We start from the raw sequence: 23,209 nt of genomic DNA, 5'->3' as shown, positions 1-23,209 counted from the left end.
GACTATAGAATCAATATTCACCGTTCGTTTCCAAAATTAGTGATGAAAAATGATGGATGCAATGCTTCTTTAACACCAAAAGTTGATAAAAGGGCATTAAACATGCTTCAGATGTTAGAATTACTTTGGTTTTAAATATCGTTCGGGTTAAAAATAAAGAAGATGAACTTGTTGACGGGTCATTATGTGTCTGCAAGCTCAAATATATGACACTATTTCTAACGAATACATCATCCCATACAACTTTAGAGAAATATTTTACTTTATTTTAAAATTTCATTTGTGAAACTCCATTTTTTTGGATTTATTGGCAATTAGGCGAGTCCTTTAAAATGAAATTTAAAGAATTATACGAGGTATCATCAATATATATATATATATATATATATATATAAAATAAAAAGGAAAAAGAAATAAGAGAGAAATGGACAAGGAATGGCCACGTTGCGCGCCATGAAGCCAGGACTTGTTGTTTGTTGAGTTGGCTGAAGTCGCTGCAGCCTCTTCTTCTCAGTTCTCAGTCTTGTGTTCTTCTGAAACCATCACCTCACCTGTCTCGCCTTCTCATCGCTCGCCATGGAGAAGCATCCGCAAGGTTTTATTTCTCCTTTTATTATTATTTATTTGTTTCTTAATTTGTCTGACTCTAATTGAAGTGGGTTTTTCTACAATTTTCCTTCCGTTGCTGGTTTTTTTTTTTTTTTTTTTTTTTTTTGAATTTCCATATTCGCGTGGTCTCAAATTTTCATATATGAAGGAAAGGAAAAGGAAAAGGAAGGGAGTCAGAGTCAGACGAAGAAGGAAGGCAGGTGTGAATTTATTTCAGGAAAGCAGGACGGCGTTTCAGCTTCTGTTCATGATGATATCATTCTTCACATTCTTAAACTGTGAGTCTCAATTTCACACACACACTCTCTCTCTCTACCGTCTTACACTAAACAGAGAATTTAAGCATATCGGTTGTTAGCAACAGAAGGGTTGCTTTGTTTTGACTGAAAGGTCACGGTTCTTTGAGTTGTGAACACTGTTCTAAAAATTGCCGCTAGCGCCGCTTAGGCAGTTGGCCACAGCCCGATTAATGCCTAAACGTTTAAAAATCAAGAAAGGGCGTCTAGCCTAGACCACCTAGGCACCGGCTAGTCCGTCCACCCCACCTAGGTTGCAACTTACATAGACAAAAAATATATAACTTTCATTTTGTATTTTATTTTTTTAATAAATTGTAAGAGACTTATTGAATAGTTGAATGAACACACATTATATGTTTGTTCCCCATGTTTTTCCTTATAATCCAATATTTCATAATATATATGTCATTCTATTTTGTAGTTTATGAAGAAATTATATATATTTTAAGTATAAACAGACACTTATTTACACGAAATATAATAGATTTACTTAAGTCCGTTTAGGCTCCAGCCTGCCGCCCGACTAGCATCTAACATCTTTTAGAACCTTGGTTGTGAAAACAACCTCTTTGCAAACTTGCAAAGCAAGGGTAAAGCTGCGTAGAGGTTCCACGTACTCTCCCAAAGCAGGGAGCCTTGTTGACTTTGGTCACCCTTTTGTTGTTAGCATGTTGAGACAAAGCTGGTTTTCATGCTTGTATATAGCCTTACACTCGTACAAGTTATTGCATTGTCAATCCTAAAAATGGCTTACTTCATGCATGATCAATTAAATGGGAAAAACATGATTAATTTGAAGAGTAAAAGTTACAAGGTGATCATTTCCCTGTACAACCTGCATATCAAATTGAATTCAATTGATGGTTTTATATTTCTTTTTTCCTTTTTTCCCGGTAAATTTGATGACAAGTTTGTTTTGAATCATTTCAGATACGGGTCCTGTGCAACGCCTTCCGACTTTGAAATCTACTCTCCAAATGCTTCCTTTGAGGACCCACTGATGTGCGCTCGTGGGTATGTATTAGCAATTTGGCATCAGTCAATTTATATGGAATTTTTCCATTAACTATGCTAGAATTTCATTACTTAGTATACTCGTGACGAAATCAAGCATTTGCCTACGGGGCTATCCATAAAACGCCTTGGCTTCGCCTTCGCCTTTTGAAACATTACGTCCAATTTGAAGAGTTAGAGGGTATCTTCCTTGTTGGTAGACCAATCTTCCACCAAAATATGAGCTTGTTTTTGTCATACTCGACCGATGCTCAGTATATGGGATATATCACCTTTTCAATAAGCTGGTTCATTGCTAGATCTTGTTGCTTCATTAACTCTGTCACACTGAATTTATAATTTACAATCTGTGCATTACATTATCTCTATATTTCTTTTGGCAGGTTGAAACAGATCAAATCGGCATTTTATTCACTTCCCAAGGTCCTGTTTCCATGCGGAATACAATGTTCATTTTTTTTTTCTCGTGTGAAATTCTTTTGGGTATCTTTTAAATTCAGTGACAGTTGATGTCATGATATTGCTAGAGCCTTTGAGCATGCAAAGGCTCGTTGGATTCGTTTCTTTTGTTTTTGTTTCCTGTTCTGGTTCAAATGGTTTGTAGTGTATTGCCAACTGTAAAAAGAAATTGACATTGAAGGTTAGCTTGGACTAAATTTCACGATTTATATTAGAGAGTGCTTCACTGAAAACCCGAATTGTTCGTTTATATATAAAAGTGTAGGTTAGCTTGAAATGAAAAGTGATTTGGTTTGAAAGCCAAAGAATAATTTGGCTTAAGCTAAGATAGTATTTTCTCCATAAATGACTGGTTTGAGCGTTCTGGTGTAGCGGTTAATATGGCGGCATTGCTGTCTTTCTTCTTGCTGCAAATTTGTGATCACTGCTGTTGAACGTATTGTTCCACATTTTAACAGCTATGATTTGCCTTCCTATATTTCAGGTCTTTAGTGAATCAAGAATTGTGGAATACAGCGTCAAAGAAAATATGGTTTCACCTGGAAATCACGAGGTCCGGAATTACTTTTGCAACTCTCATCCATTTTCTTTCTGTTTGATCTTTTACTATATGCTTTTGTTGGGTCACTGTGTTGTGACAAGACCTAATTAAAAGTTCCTGTCAATTGAGTCCAGATATGGGTTGATAACAAGCAACACTACAAGTTCATGGGGAAAGACATAGATATGATATCCCTCATCAAATTGTCTGTTTTGGAAGGAAAAGTCGTTCGCCATGAAGATTGGTATGCTCTGCAAGCTCTAATATACTCCAGATCTTACATTTATTTTTTGGTATATTTTGGTCTATTTTTCTTTTAAGTCAAATTTTGGAGCAAAATATGCTTTCTTCTGATTCTCTGATATTATGTGCAAAATGCATGATAGATATCGAGTAAGATGCATTTAAATACAGTGTAATATGCTGTTGTATATGTGATTTTGTTTTATGATCGATGTTAAACCCTGAGAACAAGGTAGTCTGAGAGCCAAAGTTTTGTTTAGGGTAGTTCTCTCCCCACCCTCTCTGGCTGCACATAGCACACTTGCTAAGAGCTTGAATGCACAGAAAAACCTGACCGCGTGGTAAGTTGTATGAGTAACATGCAGATGCGGCATAAATGTAAACCAAAGTTTCATCAGTGTAATATAGGTAGAAAGTTGTTCGTAAGGATTTACTTTCAGAACAGATGTGGTTGAATTTTTTACCGAGCTACTCAGTATATTCCTTAAGAGTGATGAGTATTCGTCGAAGCATGGGGTTTTACAGCTGTATAGTCTGTCTAAGGACTGATGTGGATCGTAGATCTCTAGTTCAATGTGAGATGCAGTTCTTGTTACCAAGAATTCATTCCTAAATCTGCAACGCTATTTACAGAAATTTTCGGATGATGTTTGAAATGGTACGTGAAATTTGTGTAGGTGGGACAAGAAGCCTCTTTCAAACAGAGAAACGGTGAAGGTGCCGCTGCTTGGCCGGATTTTGGAAATGGCTCGTAGGGGTTCAATGCTGGCAACTCATGTTATGATGGGGTTTGGGAAGGATCCACCCAATTCCACGCCTACAAAATGACTTTGGATATCAAATTAAGACTCTTGTTTGTATAATATTGTTTCCTTTGGGTTTGTGAATGTTTTTCTGCAATTTATCTCCTGTTAAGAAGGCATGTCAACATAAACGTTAGAGCTCAAAACCAGCTCCATTGCGTGCTTTTGTGAATATATTACACTGTATGGACGGACAACTGCGTACGTACGTACCTTCTACGGCATCAAGGATTCCACATATGTACGCCAAAGTTGTCATGAATCCGTTGAGGGATACTTCAAATAATTTAGTTATACTTCAAATAATTTTGTTAAGGGACATCTTGTGTTGCTCATTCTGTAACTATTTTTTAACAATCCAAACCGTCTATAATTTAGTACATCATTCTTAAATTATCTTGTAAAAATATTGATGACTCCAAAACTATTCAGACATTCAATTATATGGAAGAAAATAGACGAATACGGTTTTTCAAAGAAACACTATTACAACTTCCAATTAATCCAACAGTCAAATGATTTTGAATTTGGTGATTTTTGTAGAATATAATGCTCAAATAATAAACGGGACTTGGTAGTGTTGTTAGTGTTGATTATTAGAGTAAGTCCACCTGTAGCCCAATTAACAAGGCAATTGGGTTAAATTGCCCTTGGCCTCCGAAAGGGCCCGCCTACCGTCCACTCAGAGCACTTCCACCGTTGGGTTGAGCCCGATGGACTATCCCCATTTGCAACCCAATCATCTCCCTTTCTTACTCTAGCCCATTCGAGCAATTGGGCCAAGGGGGAGCTCGTGGGAAAGGGCAGGCAGCAGTCTAAGGCCCGAGTGCTTAAGGGCTAACGTCAGCCACGTTATACAAAAAATTTGCATCAAGCGCGTGTATAACACGCATGCGTAGGGGCGCGTCACAAACAAGATTTCAAGCAGTGGGGCCCACGGTTGGAATTCTTATATGTTAACATTACTGGGCGCCACATGGCACCCTCAAGGCGGTTGGATTTCAACGACTATTTTTTCTAAACCGTTGGATTTCCAACGTTCAAAAAAAAATTCAAACCTCCCTCAATGGCTAGATGACATGGCACAATCTCAATCGTTCGATTCCAGATCAACTATCCACATTTTTCAAATTTAAATTTTTTTTAAAAAGAAAAAAATCTGATATGTTACTGTTATGTCACGTGGCACAATCTGGAGGGTTAGATTTCAAATTTTCTTTAATCCAACAGCAGAAATTAATTAAGTTAATAAAAAATGTTAAAAAATTAATAAAAAAATCCGAAAAAAAAAAATTTAAGATTTTATTTTTCTATAAATACCTTATAAATATCTTATCAAAATCTATATTCAAACATTCTAAACAGATTGTGACATGTGGCACGACGTGATTGGTTAAAAATCTTATCGGAAATCTATCTTTGACGATTCTAAAAAGGTAACAACACGTGGTGTGATGGAATTGGATAAAAATCTTATCGAAATCTATCACCAAAAATTGTACTTTCGAATAATGACACGTGGCGTAACGAGACCGGTTAAAAATCCTATCCGAAATTACAAATAAAATTATTTTTATTATTTTATAAAATAAAAAATACTAATATTTAATTGTCTATTGTCATGGCTATTCAGTTTAGAAGTGAAGATACAAAAGGCAATTACTGTTCATTAAAATCAATTACTATTTAGTGGAGGGGATTCAATTGCCAATTGCCCTGGGGGACCTTCCTACACTGGAAGTGCTCTAAAGAGGAGGTAATTGGAGGAATGGCAAGAGCCGGTTGGGCTGCCGTGCCAATTCTCGCCTGGACTTGGAGAGATTTTTCAGTGTAACCGTTATATGAGGTGGTACACCACGTGTCCTTATATAAATGGTGGGTTATGTGTGTTAAAAGGTTAATAACTTAAACATTAAAATTTTCCACCACTTGCATAAAAACACGTGGTGTACCATCCGGATTCTCGTCATAACTAAAAATTTCTCCTGGACTTGAGCTCGTGGGCAATGGCCAATGTCAACAACAGACGAAAGGCCCCCCACTTGTAAGCCACAGAGCCAAACGACTCTTTTATCCGTGCACTTCAGCCGCTGAATTCCAATGGGCCCTTGATTTAGACCACTGGATTTTCAAAGGTAGACAAATTTTGCAAAAGAATTTGCAGCTACCATGTGGCGCAATCTGGGGCATCCAATGGTTTAAAAATCAACCAGGATAAATTTAATGGTAAAAAATACAAATAAAAAATAAAATAAAAACCAAAAGACCAAAAAATACCCAAATTTTTTTTTCTATAAATACCTAACAATCTTCTTCATTCCCCACAGCATAACTCAATATTTTTTTTTTTACTACAATCTCCTATATTTTTTTTCTACTTCCCAAATCCTTTTGTTACCACCAAAAAAAAAAAAAAAAAAAAAAGGGGTAAGAGGTCAATTAGTTGATCAAGGAAGATGTTGCTTTGCTTAAGTGTTGAATGCGTGTTACTCATGATCCCGTCATGAAAATGAGATGATGGTGCAACAAATATGGACGAAGATTCATGCACAATTTGTCAAGCAAATTAAGGGCACATCTCGGATCGAGCAATTTCTATTATGTAGGCCCTCATAAGATCGGAAGCCATTTATCGAAGTGGCAATAATCTATCAAATAGGGTGATAACATTTTATTATTAAAATATTTCAAATGTATTATGTAATTTATTATTTTGTTTCACAATTCTTTTTTCAACAACTACAAGCATAAATATAGTTCAATCTTGATAACAACAAAAGATCATTCATAAAGCAAGAATGTCGAAACGTTGTGAAACATACTCTGAAATACAAAACTATTGCCATATGTTGTGAAGCATACTCCAAAGTCCAAGCTACTGAGAATAATATTATTTTAACATCTTTGGTGGGTTGTAATACTATAACTTTGTCTTGTATTTGAAATAAATTATTGAAATTAGAAAGCCGTTTTATTTTCATAGAACAAACTTACAAGGCATACAAAATATATTTGTGAATAGTGTCATTGCCCTTTACAAAAGAGTGGACTTGCACAAAGACAATTACTATTCTGAATAAATAGTAAAAACATATTCACTGCCCTTACCCCCTTACCTTGCTTTTGCCCTCCAAAAACGGATGGACTCGCTCTTAGCCCAATCTAAAACTATACGAATGTTAGATTAAATGATATAGAGGATTAGGATCGTGGGACACCTATTTTTTGACACATTTTGACCCCACATGACATGACGGGGATTATAAATATAGCTAAGACATTGTGATCTCTACTGGTTCTGCACTGTCATCCTCCTCCTGACCTTGAAAAGAACATGACAATGGAGAAGATCTTGAAAAAGAAGAAATGGCAGAAGAAAAAGAAGTGGAATAATAATAATTATGATCAGAAGGAGCAGCTGCAGCAGCAGAAAGAGCAAGAAGGAGATCCACAAATGCTGCCACTATAAAGCCATGGTTGTTCTTCTGGTTGACCTTCAAATACCATCCCAACAGCTCCTCCAAACCCTCCCAATCTTTACTAAGCCCATGACATTCCACCATCTCCTCCATTGACCTCCTAAAATCTTTCAACGGATCCTCCGATTCCATGTTGGCTAACACCGGCACGTACTTTTCCTTCAACAACGGATTCATCATCTCTCCTCCGCCGGTGCCTTTCGCCTTTTGTACCATGGAGCTCGTGTCTTCCGGCTTGAAAAACAGCCTCTCGGATCTTGCCCCTCGGACCACCACCGTATCCAAGGACTCCTCTCCGTCCTCATGATGACACCCGGTTGTTGACTGATTATCTGAGGAGGAGGATGAGTTTATGAACCAAGACTGATCAGCTCCTCCTTCCGTAACTGGATCCAAGAAGGCGGAGTTGACAGTCTTGAACATGTTGTCACTGCCACTGCGGGCTCGGAAGGAAAGCGTCTTGGGGTGGTTGCAAGAGGGCCAGTACTGCCATGGCGCTGCCGATGTGGCTGCTATCGTTTTTGTTTCCTTCTTTTTGAAGAGACAAGGCAACTTCATTGGAAGGATCCAATCCAAGACGTCCGTCAGAGAGCTTACAAAGTTGGTTGGTATCGATCGGGAATCTAGGATGTTTGTTGTGAAGTTTGTGATGGCGTTAATAATAATGTGATAGATCATATATATATAGGTGGCCAGTTACAACTTAGATAAGAGGAGATGAGTGACATTTTAAAAAAGGAGAGTAAATGGAAGATGGAGAGAAAATGGGGTTTTGCTGACGGTGGTGGTGGTGGTGGTGGTGGTGGTAGGGCCTTTTCATGTGTGTATTCAATTCCTCGTTTGTACAATATTGAATGGTGTTGAATGCCTTCCCCAACCAAAACATAAATCTTTTAGTGTGATGAAAACACGATTCGGTATATCAAGTGTTATAATATAAATAGCTACTGAGCCGTGTTTTCGGCATACTGAAAAATCTTTACATCAAAACAACTCAACAAATAAATTGATTTTTTACGCATCATTTTTAGCCTTCTACACACTTTTATTTAATCATGACCCTTGATTTTGTTTGAATTATCTAATCCGGTGACTATAAATAAAAGGGGGTGTGAGAAGCTAAAAACAATGTGTGAAAGTCACATCCTAACAAATATTCTATGGTGAATACTCTAGAATTTTTAACCGCTAAATCTTGATTTTTTTTTTGTTTTTGACCAAAGATCTAATGGTTAAAAAGTCAGAGAATTTGATTTGATATTTCCAACTTTAGTAATGCTATTCTTACCGAACCATCAATTAAAAACTTTTTAATAAACCAATAATTATGAAAAAAATTGATAAATTAAATGATGATTGTGATGTACAAGGATTTTCCCTTTAAATTATGCTTCTCACTTCCCCCAATTTCTTTTTCCACGCCAGTCGTCCAATAATTCTGCTTTTTTCTTCCCATAAACTCTTTTATTTGATTGTATTGAAACTGATTAACGGTCATATTGTCTAAATTTCTATTTCTTTAGAAAAAAATAAAAAATAAAAAATAAAAAGAGCTCTTCTTCTTTTTCGGAGACTACTACAAAACTGACGTGGAAAAGAAGAAATCAAACATAACCAAGCAAAATTCATATGACCAAGCAAAATTCATATGACCTATTTAAGAGGGAACGGCTGAACCCCATCATATACAATTCTCCTCTGCCCAACGTCTTTATGAGGAGTTAGAGGTTACAACCTCCAAAATAGACTACTCATTTTGTGAATCTTTTTATCTTTTTTTTTTTTTGCTTTTTTTGCCCTTTATCCTATTTATCAATTATTTTCATTGACATCGAAAATGAGATTCCGAACATAGAACTTCTTCAAACAGAGAAATCTCACTAGGCAAATGAATTTGTACACGTTGCAAAACGCTAGACATGAAAAAAGAAACTCTAGCCGCTGTGAAGATTACCCACCGAGTTTCAGCTCTGTATCACTTTGAGTGGTAAAAAGACAGAAAATTTCTTGTGGTAACTTGGTTCGAGCGATGCTCAAATTTAAGCACACCATTATCTTGCAAGTAGTGGACGGCCCTAATAGTTAGAGTCTTCCTCTTCAACTCACTACATTTCGTGCGTAGAAATATAACTCCTTGTATTAATTTGAATAAAATACTACTTAATATATCCCTAATTCGTTTCTAACTCTCTTGCCGCACCTCATTCTTTGTCTCTCTAAATTTTGACCTGCACAATTTAAATGTCGTCCAATGGCATGTTTGCTTCCCGAATTAAATTTGGTTAATGAAGTGGTCAATCGTAGGAGGTCAACGAAGCATGTGCAGTTTAGGATGATTAAGGTGGGTAGGAAAAAAACAGTTCACGGTTCATGTACAACTATTTTCCCTTCAAAACAATCAAAAGTCCATCATTCGGAAGACATTGCGATCCATATTCCGACAATCGCATCGTTTATTTGGATTGAGTAGAACATGAGAATTTAGATTCATGCATATCTTCAAGGAATTAAAATTAGATAGCTCAACCATATTACTGATGTATCTTACAATTTTAAGGCTTATTATTAGCTACGTCATCCGAAACTCTATTTTGATTTTATTTTGCTTTTTATAACTCAATAGTTATCATTTTATTTCCTAAAACTTCAAATTCGTTCTACTTTGATTTGTGAGCTCTCTTCTATTTAAAACTTATAGGTTGCCTCATAAAATATATGTAGGACTCTACACTCAATAAAACTATGAAATTTGATTATAAATCTCCATTATGCGTTAATATTAAAATATCATATAATATTAAATTTAAAAGAAATTAAAGAGATGAAAGAAAAAAAATTGATCAGCATGGCTCACTCAAATTCTACTCACATAAGAAATTAACATATCTAAGTCAATGTGGAGTAAATTTGAATTTTATAAAGATGACTTTCAAATTTCAAGAGCAAAATAGGATCAAAACTGAGTTTCAGGGGGCAAAGTAAAGCAAACTTTGAGTTTCAGGAAGTAAAGTGTTGACTTTTGAGTTACAAGGAACAAAGTGAGATTAAAATCGAGTTTCAAGAGGCGTAGCTACTACGCCTAATTTAATGATGCATACTCATATTTAATTTGTCCATTATTTTTTATTCGAGTTATTCAATCCGACGACTAAAAATAAATAGAAGTGTGTGATGATAAAAAGAGTTTAAAAAATAAGCTCCTTAAGAATACGATTTGGCACACATGCTTGGATTTCCTCTGTTAGGATCTTCTTGACTTTTCTTCTTGACGTGCCACCTTATTTAAAATTCATTTGAGGGCTTGGAGTTGGACACCTAACATTTAAGAAAAACAACGAATTGTGTCACTTGGAAAAACCTAAACAAAACCTAATTGCCATTTCTGTTCAAAAACTTGAAAAATTCATATAAAAAATAAGTTCTGTACAAAAGAACATTTAAGCTAACAAAGAATCATGATATCAGTAATGGCACTGGTTCTCATCCTGCAAAAACCCTTCCAGCAATCTAAAATTTCTTCAACCTCACTGCTTTAAATGAAGCTAGAGTCCGAACCAGCGTGCATAACGTCTGTATGCGCAGTAGCATGCTATATCCTTTGTCAGCAACACGATTTAGAAACAGGTTCTGTCGTTTAGACAATCCTCTCCATAAATTCATCACGGTTTATTCCACTAGCAAACTCCGTCTCATCATCGTCACTGATAATATCTATTTCTTCATCACTGTCTACATCTGAACTTACATCTAAGGTATGAAATGAGCTCCAATCAGGTGGGAAGGTCTTCTGCAGGGCTTCTGTAAGCTCCCCACCTGTTGCTTCAATCTTGCGTAAGCACCTCGACCAGTGAACTGCAGTTCCCATATCAACAGTCAACCCAGATTCAATCATCTCTTTACAAATGGACAGAAGGCCCGAGTAGATGTAAACTTCAGCAACAGTAGCCCTTGACAGCAGAGATGTCATCAAGCAATGGTATACAGCTCTGTCCGGCTTCAACCCAGTTGACTTCATCTCTTTGAAGCATCTCAAGGCCTTCTCTGGGAGAGAAGCACGCGCCCAACCCTTTATCATCGTAGTGTAGGTTTTCACATTTGGCTTCACTCCAAACGCTTCCATTTCTTTAATTATTTTTTCAGCTCTCTGAAGACAGAATGTAAATAAAATGAACTGCTGAACCAAATTGATAAATTTAAAATGAAAATGAGGTTAGTTTAGTTTTCTAATTCTTGTATTATATAAGGCCAGGGTTTTGGCCAACTGAAATCAGAAAGATGACAAATTTTTGCAGTTATGGAAAAACACCATTTTCCATTGCTTTTTAATGCATAACAAGTCACGAAATCCATCTGTAGAATAAAGTACTTAAATAAAAGTACGACAAATGTGAAATATATTAAATAGACATTTTATTCATAAAAGCTCAAAATGGCGATGAAAGAATGATCATATAAGTAATACTTCTTGAAATAAAATTATCTCCAACGACCTGACAAAATTGTAAAATACCTGCATATCTCCAGCCTTGCAACAAGCATTTATGAAAGATGTGTAGGTGTGAATATCAGGTCGAACCCCTTCCTTTTTCATCTGCTGCATCAAGTCAGCAGCCTCCCAAACATCACCTCTTCGAGCCCATCTGCATAAAGGAAGGCAGGTTCAGAGGCAGCGAAAATAATCAACTAAAGAGAAGAATATATTGAAAAAGTAGATTCCAGTAACTTGACATAAAACATCCTACAAAACAAAGAAGCAGACGGTAGAATAAAGACCCACGAAAGTACTAGTGTGAAGTATATCAGTGCATATTAAAAACTTTTAACAAACCATACCCATCAATTAATATGTTGTAAACAAAGGTGTTCCTTGGAATGCGTTTAGCACTCATTTCTTTGGTGACCGCTAATGCACTTTGCATTCTGCCTGCCTTGCAACATGCCTTCAGCAAAGCCTCATATGTGAACACATCAATCTCCAGGCCCTCACTCCTCAGTTTGGTAAAATACTCAAAGGCTTTGCCAGTATCACCTAAAGCTGCATAACCATGCATGATAGTTGTGTATGTGTGCTCGTCTGGATTTATGCCTGCTAGTGTCATCTCATCCAATATTTCAACCGCCTTCTGCATCTGCAACACTTACTTTCATTTCAAATTTGAATCATAATTGCAGTGGACGGGGCAATCAAATAATGCAGAATCTTTTATCGTTAAAATTTGAATGTCCCCAAGTAGAGAAATTTGATATGTGTGTGTGTAAGTATGTATGCATGTACTATATGTAATATATGCATTGCATCTCAAGGATATTTACCTGCCGCTTCTTCACAAGACCAAGAACCAGAGCATTAAATGTATGCACAGTGGGAATGCACCCACTCATCCTCATCATATCGAAAATCTCGAGGGCTCTTCTCATTTCTCCAGCCCTTGCAAAACCATGTATTATTGGCATAAACGTCCGTGATGTAGGTCTATATCTCTCCCGCTGCATTTCTTTAACGGTGCGAATGGCACGGTCCATGTTACCCATTCCACAGAAAGCTGTTATAATGTTATTGTAAAGGACTACATCTGGCTTCAACCCATCCTTTACCAAATCTTCTACAACTGAAAATGCATTAGTCCAATCTTTTAACTTCAAAAAGCCATTGATTAACATGGAGTAGGTCTTCATGTTATGTTTTATGCCAGCTGATTCCATCACTTTGCTAACTTCCAGGGCTTTAGAAACTTTTCCAATCTGAAATTCAGATACCAATCTTCAAATTAGTCGTAGCTTATAGACAAAATGATAACAAGTACAAACTTATAGACTTGCGCCCCCAAAATTAATTGTAAATCAGAACTCAAGGAATTCAAAGAAGGAACAAATGTACAACCACTAAAGCGATGGACTCAGCAAGAAAAGGACGAGGACAGCAGTAGTCAAGCAGCATTGCACCGGACAGGTTACTCTCAACTCAGACTCTCACCAGCAAGTAAAATGTAGCAAAGAAATTTGAAGACACAAAAATTTGGCCCAGTTCGATCATTATGAATTTTTTTCCTTAGCTTTTCTTCAGGGGATCAATGTTACAACCCTCTTAAAGTTATATTTGGTGTTTAGGGTATGAATCCCAAATCGGGACCTTGCACGTGCTTATAAGTAAATGGGCTACTCCCCATATTACCAATTGGTTTAATGGTGGAACCCAAACTTCCTTTATAGTATCAGAGCAGGCTGACTTATGTGTGAAGCCCAACGGCCAACACGTGCCCCACATTACCCGATTTGTGTTGTCCATGTGTTAGGCTTGAAAATTCGCCATGCGTCAGGAGGCATATTAAGAGTATGAATCCCACATTGGGGAAAGAAGGGACCTTGCATGTGCTTATGAGTAATTGGGCTACTCCCTTACCAATTGGTTTTATGGTGAAACCCCAACTTCTTCATTGGGATCGTCAGGTTATCGTGAAGCAAGAACTACATTATTCATTCATTTTGATTGGTGGTCATCAGCAGAAAGGAAGAGTACTAAAGAGCATTCTAACCACCCAGTGGATATATACTTTTTATGTATAAAATTGAAAATCTAACACGACAGAATGAAACAAAGAAGACTGGAAGAATAACACCATCTTGGGTTTATAAACAGAATCTGAAAGGCCTACTCTTTATTTCTTAGGTTGGCCTAGGAATTGAGTTATCAAGTAAGCTTATTCGCATAATGATATTTAAGTTTTAAAACTCCAAGTTGGCCTTTTGAGGAAACATTCCTAAGGTTCCAAAAATATAATTGCTCATAATCGACAATGTGTGTATTAACTGAATTGTGAGCCCTTAATGATAGCACAAAGGATAAATTTTGAAACAATTGATTGTTACTTTTATGTGAAAAGGGAAAAAAGGACAGAAAAAAAGGAGCCATACCTTAATGTAAAGATTGATCAGACATCCATAACTGATAACTGAAGGTGTAAAGCCACATTCCTATATGCCAATCAGCAAGTATTAGTATACAGAGAAGAAATATGGCAAATCTTTATGGGCAATGAACAATCACGTTATTGGATGAAGACATTATACATCCCCTATAAGAAATAGTAAAAAAGTTAGGGTATTTAGGGCCTTGAAAAAACACCTCTTTAATAGGCAAGAGTTAAAAGCTTGACGGACAATCTAAGAACCTTTACAGGCAAAAGAAAAGAATAGGCTGCATCATAAGCAAACAATTCTTCAAGTTTTCTGTTTAAAATTTCCATGCATCGTAAGCAAACAATTCTTAAATTTCATTTCTCTCCTTGTCAACATTAATCCTATACTACATATACTTGCAACAAAGTTTTCTGTTTTAAGTTTCCATAAAAGGCTCGTTTAACAATCTCCTATATTTAAATTCTCTATCACTTGAGTATTTCATATACTTGCAACAAAACTATTTCATAAACTTGAAACAAAACAAAAAGAATAAAAAATAAACATCTGTTCTAACTTTCCCATAATGCTCCTTTTATTAAATCACTGATTCATTACTAAGCTGGCAACTATATCTTGATTTCATACTTGTTCTTTTATCAAAAGTTGAACGCGCATAGACATATTTCATACCCGATTAACTAATCATTAGTCTTTGTTTATAAAGAAGTCTTCTATGTTTTCAATCAAAAAGAACATGTTTAGTCAGAATTACAGTTCTTTCCTCCGTTTAACCATAAGATATTTTTTAAATTCTACAACATAGAAAAGAAATCTTGTTAAAACTTACCAGTATCATCTGATTAAAAAGAGTAATGAGACTTCTTAAATTGAATTGTTCATAAAGGAACACCAGCACAGAAGAATGTATATATGCACAACTTAGACAAGGAAAACACTTTTATTGAAGCTTGTACCTTGAGTCGTTCAAACACAATCAAACATTTATCTTCATTCCCCATAATTGTGTAGCCATCCATCATGGTATGATAAATGTCAATAGGAGCATCTATGCCTGCTTCTTCCATGTCCCTCACTAATGCCTCGGCGCGATCCATATTGCATGTTTGACTGTAATTCAAGCAAGGCAGAAATAACATAAAAGTTTAAAGAACAAGACTGCATTTAAAATGCATCTTACTTGCATAGTTACATCATATTAAGATGACCCCAAACAGAATTTGGAGCAACAATGATACATAACACATGATAAGCAAACAGAAAAATCATTAATGCAAGAGAAGTTAAATCAAGAGTTATATTTACTCCCTTGTCTTTCAGATTTTAGAAAATGGGCGTAATACAAATAATTTGTGTATGCATAATGACCGATACATATATAATGATACCAAAATGAATGGGACATAAGACGGAATTTGCAACACTCACCAATAAGCATATATAATATTCCCATAAATGATTGCATTCAAAGTTGTATGTCTCTCTTTGGCCTCCTTAAACCAGTAATCTGCAGCTCTTCCAAACAACATCAAATAGAATTAAATTAAGGACACACAAAAGTTGCTCTGTTTCAGTATAGATGAGAAGTTAGCATTAATAAAACAATCAATCGATCACCTAGATTGTATGTCATGACTTGAAATTTAAAATGAAGGTGGCAAATTTCTACTAGGGAAACTTGCACATATACCCCCTAGGTTCTGAGGGGGTGCACAAATACCACCCATTTTTATTTTTTGTAGACAGTTTTACACCTAGATTACTAATAATCAAACCATACCAATGACTAAACAGATGGGCCAAACTACAATGCACATGAATGAAATTTACCCAAATTCTCAAATGTAAAAATTGTGAATGTACCAAATGTATCATTGAAACAACTTCAATTAGCACCTTATAAAACCACTATAATTACTAGGAAAATGTGCAAACTACATATGTATATTGCTTGCTTACTCAGCATTGCCAACTTTTGCGAATCCCCCGACAATGATACTGTAAGTCACCAAACTCATTTCGATGCCCTCTTCCTTCATTTTTCTAACACATGATAATGCTTCATCCATGTCTCTGCCAACTGCATAAGCATGAATAAGGCTGCACATAGTATAAAACTTTTAATGTCGGGAAGAGGAAACCGAAAACTCTAAAGTACATACTCCTAGAGAGATTTACACTTTTAGATATGATTGGACCCTATAGTTGTAATGCAAACTAGAATAAATTTCATAATGTGATTCTTTGATCTTGTGAAAGTCTTCCCAATTCTCACCCTCTTGTTGTGGGTTGAACTTAAAGCTTTGATTAAATTAGCAACCAAATCCAAAACCAATTGGTATTAGGAGCAGATACTCATAACACTATGTATTGCAACGTGAGGTTTTACATTCTTGATGTGTTATATACTTTGAACAAGTTCCTTCACATGCTGTGTTAGTATTACTAAAGTCAAACATGTGGACAACTCATATTCAAGTGACATGGGAGCATGTGTGGCCGGTGGGTGTAACATGTGGATTACCTTTTTTGATGCCATGATAGAATTAGATCACCCAGCCCTAAACCAATTGGTCTCTAGTGTAAGGCAAGGCTTTACGTTCCCGATGTGGGATATACTCTCTCAACAAACCCCTATGGGCATCCCTCTTGTAAACATTGAGAGTAACTACTGTGACTACAAGGGCCAGTGGTAGTATGATTTGAGATTGAGAGTAATTTCTTTAACACATTAAACCAAAAATAAATGTGCACTGCAACCTACATTAAGGGCATAAGCTCAAAAATATCACCAACAGATACACTGAAATAAAGGCCATAAGTTTTTTTTTTTTTTTTCGATTACAAGGCCATGAGTTTTATCAATCTTACTCTATTGTAAATTTGTAGAAGATTGAAAACATCCCTAAACTTCTAATTTAACAAATGAAGTCTCATTAATCACCCAACAAGTCAGAATAAAATTCAGTACAAGTTGTACAACTCAACAGTCAACAAAGCCTTTATTCATAAAGGAGAGTCTGAACTATATGAATTCTCTTACATATTGAATGGGCTTTATTAAAAATTAGCATGAGAAATAGCATGAAAATTTAACCAAATTAACAGTGATCTCGTATTCTAATTACAAACTCAACTCAAAGCCTCTAATAAAATTGGGATGTCAATCACGTGAGTCCTTAATAAAATCACCTGGAGTCTACTCAAGAATATCAAACATCACCAAAACCATTTTTGAAACTTGAGTTTCATATTTCGAATTCAATACATAATCCATTAAAGTTTTTTGTTAAACTTCCTCGTAACATTTGTAAGAAACAACAGAAAAAAGAAAGAGAAGTAGAAACAGGTGCTTGATTTCTGAACTATAAAAGAAGACTTGCTATTACTTCCCCACAAATTACAGGATCATTAACTTACCCAAAATAAAAGTTGGCCCAAAAACTATTACCGAGAGCTTAAGTTATGAATGATTTACGCGAAGTATTACCTTGTGTACACATGGGATGTTGGTTCTATTCCTCTTGCTCGCATGCTCTCAAAAGTTTCACGAGCACGATGCATGTCCCCTCGCCTTGCATAATACTTCACCATCAGGCCATATTCTCCTCTGGAAGGCTGGTGTCAAGAAGAAAAAAGACATAGGATAAACACTTGTGTCATGCACATATTACCGAAGCAACCATTCATTGACTAAGTACCACATAATGCACGGATATATGAATGTCCACAACGTGTTGTGTGATGAGTATACGAATTAATGTTTCACCAAGTGAATTTGAAGGTGATTTTCATTATTAGCAATAGCATACAGCATAAATTCAAACAGCTATACATATCGAAACAAAATATGCCTGAGGATGTTGACATATAGTGTATGTGAAATGCATATAAACTACGAGTGTAACCGAGCTTTTACCTTCTTAATTCTCTCAAAAAACCTAACAACTGCTTGCCAATTCTCTGGTTCAGTATCCATAACCTTGCGCAATGCCTTCCGCGAGTTCTCCCGCTCTTTATGCCACTGAGACTGATACTCAACGCTGTCGTACCCTTGAAGCCACCGTGTCCTCTCCTCCGTTTTGTCCTTCAATCTGCTCCCATCATCCAATTTGACAGTCAGAACCCTTCCGTGGAACTCCATGCCATCGAACTCCACAGCCTTCGTGGCCGACTTAGCTGCAGTCTTACCACCGTAAATAACAAACCCGAAGCCGGCATTTCTCTCAGTGCTTGAATGACCCTTAATCAGAATCACACTCTTTATGGGCCCAAATTGCCGGAAAAGGTCAGAAACCTCATTTTTCTTGACCCAGTTGGGCAAATTTCCCACAAAGATTTTACCTTCCTGCCGCAACTCAACTTTGGGTAGCTCCGAATTCTTTCCGGGCTCATTGTCCTTGATGGGTTTTTGGGTTTCTTCAAAAGTATCTGTTTCGGGCGGCGGAGGTGGAGACGGAGGTGGAGGTGGGGGAGAGAGCTTGCTGGTGAGCCAAAGCTTGTCAGTGAGCGGGTGTGAATTGGCGTTGGTGGTGGTGTTAATTGGTGGGGTAGGGACTTGGGCGGGATTAATGAGGTTCTTGAAAGGGTTAGAGCGGAATTTGGAGGTGGGTTTGGTGGGTGGAGAAGCGGTTTTGAGGGTTTTGGGGCGGCGAAGTTGGTTAGATGGAGGGGAGGAGCTGATGGGGCTGTCAGAATTTGGCGGCGGCGGAGGTGTTGGTTTGAGAGAGAAAGAGAGACAAGTGGTGGTGGTGGAGTGGTGTTTTTGGTTGAGGTTGAGGACGACGGAGACGGCGGAGAAGGGAGAGGTGGTGTTGGGATAGTGTGGGGTGCTGAGTGAGAATTCCATTATCCGGTCAGGAGTCAGGACCGTGTGAACTGGAAGTAGATGTTTCTACTTCCTAGAGGCCATATGCTTCTATCGAGAGGGTAACCGTAGCGCTCATTTTCCTTTTACAAACCATGGATAATCTACATTAACCTTATCGAACTCCGAAAAATAGATTCAAATCCGAAACTTCGGATAAAAAGTCGAATGCGTTAAGGTCCAGTTTGATATTAATTTTTTTTAAAGAAAACTAACAAAAAATCCTTAAAAAATTTAGTTTTAATAAAAAAATAACAAATAAAGGTGTAAGTGAATAGTACCAAGAAATGTAAAATTGCGGTTTTTTGTTAAAAGTAAACAGTAACGGGAATATTTCGTTGAAATTCTTTTTTTTTTAACCAAAAACCACTTTACTTTAAAGTTAAGCGATAAATAAGTGTTTGATAAAATTAAAATATCTTGCTTATTTTAAAAGTAATGGCCTCCAAACAACAGCTTTCAAATACAGCATATAGGTTGCTTTTAAAAATTGTTCTAACTATGTTCTTAATGATGAAGAACTGAAGAAGGAAATTTTAGACGAAGCACATACTTTCAACTTATTTTATGCATCCTGGTGGTACCAAGGTGTATCATACTATAAAGCCTTACTAGTCAGGTATGAAAAGGGACTTTGCTCAATATGTGAGGAGATGTTTAATTTGTCAATAAGTTAATGCTGTAAGACAAAAACCTTCTTGATTGTCTCAACCGATTCCTATTCCTGTTTGGAGTTGGAAGAGACTACCATATATTTTTTGTAACTTTTTCCCGAACAAGGGATAGTCATGATCGTTGATCTACTCACGAAGGTAGCTCATTTTATTGCGGTTTGTGAAACTTACTCAATTGTTAAATTGGCTAAACTCTTCATTGATTAGATTGTTCGATTACATGGAGTACCTGCAACAATTTTTTCTAATCATGAGTTATGACCCAACTCAGTCAGCTTTATCCCCTCCCTCATTCTCCAAGTCTTTTCTCCCCTAAACTTGCAATTCGACCTCACACACTCTCTCTCTTTCTAGCTCACCGAGACGTCACCACCACAACCACCATTAAACGCCGACCAAATCTTGATTCCAAACCACTAAAACTAGAATCATTGAGGGTAGAAAGGTGTTAACCCAGTAACACAGGTTCTTATGAAGATAGAAAGAGAGAGAAAGAAAGAGAATGAAGATTGTAGAGAGAAAATATGATTGAATTAATATTTGTATATTCACACAGAAGCTATTACAAGATGGAGTTTATATATCCTTAGTAAACCGACTCTTATAACAACTATAACAAACAATCTAATCTGTTTACATGTGGCATCATCTCAGCCTTACATTCTTATACTTCTAACATCCCCCCACAATCTCATGCGTGGAACCGCCAAGCATTAGATTGGTACAATGAATCTTAAACAAAGGAGCACTCAATCCCTTGGTGAGAATATCAGCAAACTGTTCTTGAGAAGACACAAATTGAACAATCAATTTGTTCTTGGCAACCCTCTCTCGAACAAAGTGAATATCTATCTCAATATGCTTAGTGCGCTGATGTTGGACTGGATTGAAGGATAATGCAATAGCTGAAAGATTATCACAAAACAACACAGGAGAAGAACAAACAGAAACCTTCAAGAAAGCCAGAAGTTGTTGTATCCAGTCTAACTCAGCAGCCGTGGAAGAGAGTGCCCGATATTCAGCTTCAGTAGATGATCGAGAAACAGTTTGTTGTTTCTTAGATGACCAAGAGATGGGATTGGTACCTAAGAAGACAACTAAACCGGTTGTAGACCTCATATCATTAGGATCGCCGGCCCAGTCAGCATCACTAAAAGATTTCAGACTCAGATCACCCTTGGAATATGTCAGCCCCAGATGCATAGTCCCTTTTAAGTACCTTAAGATCCTCTTTACTGCTGTAAAATGAGAATTCATTGGTGCTTGCATAAACTGGCACACCTGATGCACAGAAAAGGCAATATCGGGCCTAGTAAATGTGAGGTACTGAAGAGCCCCTACTATACTCCTGTACATGGTTGGATTGTTATAGGGCTGACCATCATCCTTCAATAGCCGAGTATAAGGGAGACATGGAGTATCACAAGCTTTAGACTCAAGCATTTCAGTTTTATGTAGCAGATCCCTGATGTATTTAGTCTGTGATAAGAACAGACCAGTTGTACTCCTAGTAATCTGAATACCCAAGAAAAAATGGAGAGTTCCCAAATCCTTTATATCAAACTCAGTTGTGAGAGAGTGAATGACCTGTGTAAGAGCTGCAGAACTGCTCCCTGTGATGATTATATCATCAACATACAACAATAAAATCACAACAGATTCACCAGCATGCTTGACAAAAAAAGAAGAATCAGAATATGTATGTTGAAACCCCAGAGAAGGTAGAAATGCAGTAAACCTTTCATTCCAAGCCCGAGGGGCTTGTTTCAACCCATATAGGGACTTGTGTAACTTACAAACAAGCTCAGGGTGTTTAGCATCTACAAACCCAGGAGGTTGAGCCATATATACCTCTTCTTGAAGAACTCCATGCAGAAAAGCGTTTGTGACATCAAGTTGTCGAAGGGGCCAATCAAATTGAGCTGCTAATGCCAAAACTAACCTGACAGTAGTTGGCTTTACTACAGGACTGAAGGTTTCTCCATAGTCTAAACCAGGTTCTTGGCTAAACCCTTTTGCGACCAACCGAGCCTTATGCCGAGCTATAGACCCATCAGAGTGCTTTTTGACCTTGAAAACCCATTTGCAGCCCACTAAGTTCTTTTGAGGTGGTAAAGGAACCAAACTCCATGTCCCTTGTTTATACAATGCAGCTAATTCTTCTGTCATAGCATTGAACCAAACTGGAACCTTGAGTGCAGATTTGTAAGTAGCAGGTTCCACCAAAGAAAGATCAACAGGTGGAGACTCATCAAATGTGGTCAAGAGTACCTTCTTTTTAACAATTCCACTTTTACTCCTTGTTTGCATAGGGTGTAAATTGAGTGGAGGTATGGGTAATACAACTGGCAGACTATCAGGACTAAACTCAGTTGCCACAGGGATCTCAGGATAGGAATTTGCAGCTGCAGTAATGGACTGAGAAACAAGATTGGAGGTGACTGGTTGTGAGGGTACTAATGAAGAGGGAGTGGAAACAGAATGATGTAATGGTGTAACACCAGGACTATGAGATGATAAACTTGGGGACACAGGTATAAAAGATGTATGTGAGGAGGAATGCGACGGGAAGGTAACCAATTCATTAAGACTATTAGGGATAGGGAATGGATGTGTAAAAGGTGCTGCTGTAGAAGACTGTGAAGATATCTTATGTAAAGAATTAACTGCTGTCAATAAGACTGAATAAGGAAACTCTGTCTCAGCAAAGATCACATGTCTAGAAATGTAGAATTTTTTACTGAACACCTCATAACAGATATACCCTTTATATTTGGAAGCATACCCAAGAAAGACACATTTGATTGTTTTAGGTTGCAATTTGGTAGTGTTGTAAGGCTTAAGAAGAGGATAACAGGTACACCCGAAGACCCTTAAGTGTGAAATAACAGGTAAATCCCCAAACAAAAGCTCAAAAGGTGACTTATTGTGCAAAGTTGCAGAGGGCATCCTATTGATGAGATAGTTAGCAGTTTGACAACCAAATGACCAAAATTGGGATGGTAATTGAGCATTTTGGAGAAGGGTAATTGTGGTTTCTACCAAGTGTCTATGTTTCCTTTCTGCTAAACCGTTTTGCTCAGGGGTATAAGGACAAGAAATTTGATGGGAAATGCCTTTTTCTGTAAGAAACCTTTGAAATCTGTGACTAAGGTATTCCCCACCCCCATCACTTTGTAACACTTGAAGGGAAACTGAGAAGTGATTCAACACAAATGAATAAAAACCAACAAATGTGTCAAACAAATCTGATTTATTGATGAGAAGAAACAGCCAACAAAACCGAGTACATTCATCAATGAA

At 37.0% G+C, this 23,209-nt stretch overlaps 3 protein-coding genes across 3 annotated transcripts; 1 reads left to right on the top strand and 2 right to left on the bottom strand.

Annotated features, from left to right (window-relative positions):
- The first annotated feature begins 439 nt into the window (after positions 1 to 439).
- LOC137733914 (Nuclear transport factor 2 (NTF2) family protein) lies at positions 440 to 4,287 on the top strand. Its single transcript, XM_068473131.2, has 7 exons — positions 440 to 595; positions 758 to 887; positions 1,839 to 1,922; positions 2,306 to 2,345; positions 2,866 to 2,934; positions 3,057 to 3,166; positions 3,843 to 4,287. The coding sequence occupies exons 1-7, from the start codon at positions 577 to 579 to the stop codon at positions 3,991 to 3,993; spliced, it is 603 nt and encodes a 200-aa protein (XP_068329232.1). The 5' UTR covers positions 440 to 576; the 3' UTR covers positions 3,994 to 4,287.
- Positions 4,288 to 6,917: 2,630 nt separating this feature from the next.
- Positions 6,918 to 8,298, bottom strand: LOC137733220 (transcription repressor OFP13-like). The gene has a single exon (XM_068472374.2). It carries the CDS (start codon positions 8,123 to 8,125, stop codon positions 7,241 to 7,243), a length of 885 nt encoding a protein of 294 aa, XP_068328475.1. The 5' UTR covers positions 8,126 to 8,298; the 3' UTR covers positions 6,918 to 7,240.
- Positions 8,299 to 10,806: 2,508 nt separating this feature from the next.
- On the bottom strand, positions 10,807 to 19,366 carry LOC137735353 (pentatricopeptide (PPR) repeat-containing protein). The gene is made up of 10 exons (XM_068474774.2): positions 18,285 to 19,366; positions 17,856 to 17,983; positions 16,325 to 16,465; positions 15,794 to 15,880; positions 15,322 to 15,475; positions 14,360 to 14,419; positions 12,761 to 13,189; positions 12,281 to 12,576; positions 11,958 to 12,087; positions 10,807 to 11,591 (listed from the first exon to the last, which is right to left on the bottom strand). Exons 1-10 carry the CDS (start codon positions 19,212 to 19,214, stop codon positions 11,082 to 11,084), a joined length of 2,865 nt encoding a protein of 954 aa, XP_068330875.2. The 5' UTR covers positions 19,215 to 19,366; the 3' UTR covers positions 10,807 to 11,081.
- Positions 19,367 to 23,209: the final 3,843 nt, after the last annotated feature.

Source organism: Pyrus communis, chromosome 7, assembly GCF_041283825.1.
Source record: "Pyrus communis isolate YQ-2024b chromosome 7, ASM4128382v1, whole genome shotgun sequence".
Classification (NCBI taxonomy): domain Eukaryota; kingdom Viridiplantae; phylum Streptophyta; class Magnoliopsida; order Rosales; family Rosaceae; genus Pyrus; species Pyrus communis.
This window is presented reverse-complemented; position numbering and strand designations above follow the sequence as displayed.

Bases quoted from the DNA above. Each gene is read 5' to 3' on its own strand.
- LOC137733220 (XM_068472374.2), bottom strand. From the start codon at position 8,125: ATGATCTATCACATTATTATTAACGCCATCACAAACTTCACAACAAAC.
- LOC137735353 (XM_068474774.2), bottom strand. From the start codon at position 19,214: ATGGAATTCTCACTCAGCACCCCACACTATCCCAACACCACCTCTCCC. The intron at 16,466-17,855 runs GTAATACTTCGC...TACTATGTGCAG, and splicing joins ACATCCCATGTGTACACAAG to CCTTATTCATGCTTATGCAG. The intron at 11,592-11,957 runs GTATTTTACAAT...TTCTGTCTTCAG, and splicing joins GCAAGGCTGGAGATATGCAG to AGAGCTGAAAAAATAATTAA.
- LOC137733914 (XM_068473131.2), top strand. The intron at 888-1,838 runs GTGAGTCTCAAT...GAATCATTTCAG, and splicing joins ATTCTTCACATTCTTAAACT to ATACGGGTCCTGTGCAACGC. The intron at 2,346-2,865 runs GTCCTGTTTCCA...CCTATATTTCAG, and splicing joins CATTTTATTCACTTCCCAAG to GTCTTTAGTGAATCAAGAAT.